Source organism: Loa loa (assembly GCF_000183805.2).
Source record: "Loa loa unplaced genomic scaffold supercont3.579, whole genome shotgun sequence".
In the NCBI taxonomy this organism is placed as follows: Eukaryota; Metazoa; Nematoda; class Chromadorea; order Rhabditida; family Onchocercidae; genus Loa; species Loa loa.
The window spans coordinates 18,129-22,085 of record NW_018108759.1 but is presented as its reverse complement, the minus strand read 5'-3'; the positions used below and the strand labels follow the sequence as shown (position 1 = coordinate 22,085).

The following is a 3,957-nucleotide window of genomic DNA, read 5'->3' as shown; positions in this document are numbered from 1 at the left end:
ATTTGGTGTAATTATCGAATTTTAAAATATCGTTTAAACATCATATAAACTAATTAGCTTAAAAATTTCGTACCATTTCAGGTGATCCAAATTAGGTCTGACTTTTTACAGGACTTTTACGAAATATCATTTACTCAAATTTAAACTTTTCCAATTAATATATGCCATCATTGAAACAATTGTCTGTTTTAGAGCTTGAAAATTTATAATCATAAAATGATTACTGTAGTGTCTTGTTTGGAGAAATTTCATTGTGATTGATTGACATTAGCTGTTTGAGTAAAAAAAAATTCATAACCAAATTTTTTACGCTAATTAAATTGGCGATTAAAATGCATGTAGAGAAATGAAATTTGAAATGGAATTTTCAACTGAAATAAATGAAAAATGAAAGATGAAATGAGCATTTTCAAAATTTACAATGAAAGAAAATGATGAAAAATATGAAAAGACATGGATATTGGAATATGATAACTTAAAAAGAAAAGATTACATTTTAAATGCAACAGATGAAGTATTCCATATAATTTTTACTTTTACAATATGTAAACATATTCGTATAACTTTCTCCCCCTAATTCTTCATTCAATTATTCATTATATCATAAATAATCATTAATGAATCAAATAAATTTGCATAAATGAATGAAAAGAAAAAGAAAAGAACCAAATTTTAGCGTAATAAAAAAAATAAAGGATAGAATATATTATTGTATAATGAACTGAAATAAAATTAATTTAATTCAGTTTTTTTTTTTAATTGTTAATATTATAATCCAAAAAAAAATGTTTTTCATTCCATTCGAAGGAATTTTAAAATTAACATCGATACTCGTTCATTATAATTGTTACTGATACCCGTATCATTATCATCTACATGGTATTTTCTTCCTCATTTTGAAGTTGATCAAATTGAACAATTCGTTGATTGCTTAAACGTAGTCGTCGTTTTCGTCTCCATAATTGTATCCCAGCAACTATACTTAACACTATGATGAACACTAAACAGATTTTACCGAAGGCATTAATTACGCTTATCGATTGTGGTGATGACACTGGTAACACTGTAAAAAGAATGATAAGCTTTTTTTTTTTTTTTAAATTAACAGCTTATTAATTACTGATAGTAATTATGGTATAATTGGAATGGAATAGAACAGAAATAAGTAATTATTGGCAGTAATTATGAATGAATTGAAATAGAAACAGAAAAGAAATAGAAAAATTCTTGAATTTTAACTGTATTATAAGATATGGCATAAAATGTGATACAATATTATATAAAATAAAGCAATGTTTTCAATTCTTATTTCACTACAATTTAAATTATAATAATTATTATTGATTAGTCAGAAATGAATGTAATTGAATGAAATATGACGAAGCTTATTAAGTTTATACTTTAATTAAGCTTATGTACGAAAAGTATAACACTTAGCAAGTAGAAAATAATATGATAATAATTACTTTAGCTCACAATTAGCAATATTTATTGCAAAATTAATTTACTTCAGATTTTCGATATGCTAAAATTCAACACTAACTTTATTATTTCTTTTTCACTCTATACCCATTCAATTTAGAGAAAGTCTTGATTTGAATTAAATTAGATTAAACGGAATTTATATCTCATTGAATATTTATATCATTAATTACATTTCATTTAACTTACATAATTCTGGTCATTTTATTCCTTTCTTTCCCAATAACAATTTATATAAGCCAAAAATTAAAAAAAAAAAAAAAAAAGACTTTTATCTTTAGCATTGCTAAATGATTTAGGAATGAATTCCTATCTTCTTCAAAGGCGAAAAAAAAAATTTTTAAAAAAATTTATAAAACTTTGGCACTTACAATTTTGATTATTTGTGTTTATCTTGCTAACATAGGTATCATTATCATTGGGTAATTTCTTCCTGCTTTTCTTTTCATTATCATTTGATAAATGTGATGATGGAATTATTTCACTTTTATCTTTTTCTTCTGAAACAAAAAATTTTGGATGGGGGAGGGGGGAGGAAAAAAAAGAATGGCTAAATAGTTGGAATAAATTTAATTAATTTAATAATTAATCTTAAAAATTCCATTATCATTTTATGCTATCATTTGGTAGAAGAAGTTGAAATTTTTTTATGTTACATTTAAATTATTTGCAAAATAAATGGATGAAATTTTAGTTTTAAAAAGAAAAAAAAGTTTTAATATTTATAAAAATTTACTTGTAGAAGAATTGTATTGTATATTAACAACCGGTATTGAACATAAGAAATGAGTACTTTGCCAACAGCTAAGACTATGCCAAGTATAGTTACCACTAAGTTGCATCTTGACACATTGCTGTATTATTCGACCTTTTGCATCAGCTGGTTCATCTTCACCCCAATTTAGAAATGTTACCGGTGATGAATCCTTCCAAGCATATGAACCTAAAAGATTGTTTTCTTCTTTTTAATACAATTTTTAATTTCTATAAAGTGTATAAATTATTTAATTTATTCACTTGTAACTTGCTTAAAATAGACTGTTTCAGTTACTATGCCTGATATTATTATTGTTAGTATTACTATCATCAAAAATGTTAAAAATTATCTTCTGATATCCTCATTATTATCATCATCACTATCATTACAAATTATCACCAATATCGCATATTTCATCACCAGTTTTTTATTATTATCATCAAAAATGTTAAAAATTATCTTCTGATATCCCCATTATTATTATCATCACTATCAATACAAATTATCACCAATATCGCATATTTCATCACCAGTTTTTCTTTTCTTTTTTTTTATTAACATTTTTAGCGTACTATTACAATAACCATTTATGCTTATCATCAATATTTACTATCATTTGATATTAATGATAAGTTTTGAAAAAATTTAAAGCAATGATTACCGTGTTGTTGTCGAATGAGTCCAATTAAAGCGTTTGATACGGATAGCTCATTATGCAATATATGACTTTTGAATAATTCAAAATCTTTTCGTGTTTCAAAACTAGCCAAGGTAGCGTTGAAATACTAAAGTTAATTAGCAATTAAAATTATGCATAAAAATTAATGACTTAATAGAATTTTAAATAGTACCAAATAAATATTCCATTAAGCTGCTGAAGCTATTGTTACAATATTAATTTAAATAATTTAAATTTAAATTGACAACTTATGCTACTTACTGAAATATTTCATCCATCATTGAATCATATACTTATCATTTGTAATATTTCTCAATGAAAAATATGATAATCATTTATCATCGATTTGTCTAAATCTATATCTTATCTCTCATTCATTTCATATGTTTGCTATAACTAAATGATAAATGATAGCTGATAAGTGATAATTAATTATAAATAATAATTCATAAGTAATAATCAAAGATTGATAGAAATTATAAAAAAAAAAAAAAAATGAAAAATTAATAAGTAATGCTATTATTTAAATAGATATACAAATATATCATTCATCCATTTATTATTTACTAATTTTCATAAATATGTTTTAAAGAAAAGTATGGGAAATTTTCCGCGAAAGTTTATGCAAATTAACTAAAAAAGAACTGTAACAAAAAATATTTAATTAAATTCATTTTAAAATAAAATATTTCATTTCAATTTTATTTTTCAGAGTGTATCATACGGTTTATCATTGGCTTTCATTACAACAATATATACTTGTAAGTGTTGTAATTTGGGATGGCATTGAATATTGATCCTCCTGATGTAACATTTCAAGCTTCTGGCGGTAATGCAACCGTCAATATTATTAATCAAGCCGAAGGAAGACTTAGCTTTAAAGTTTGTTTTCTTTTTTTTTTTCATATGTATCTTTTAAAAATTAATATTGCAAATGGAAGGAAATAATTTTAATAAATTAATTTTGTACTTTTTTTATATTTCTTTATATTATGAAAAATCATTTTGGAAAGAAAAAGTTAAAAAAAAAAAAAAAAGA

At 23.4% G+C, this 3,957-nt stretch overlaps 1 protein-coding gene across 1 annotated transcript; it reads right to left on the bottom strand.

Annotated features, from left to right (window-relative positions):
* Positions 1-872: 872 nt before the first annotated feature.
* On the bottom strand, positions 873-1,982 carry LOAG_13146 (hypothetical protein; the record flags this gene model as incomplete). The annotated part of the gene is made up of 2 exons (XM_003148657.1): positions 873-1,063; positions 1,854-1,982. Coding segments are annotated over 2 exons (320 nt in total), but the record flags the coding sequence as incomplete, so codon positions are not given.
* Positions 1,983-3,957: the final 1,975 nt, after the last annotated feature.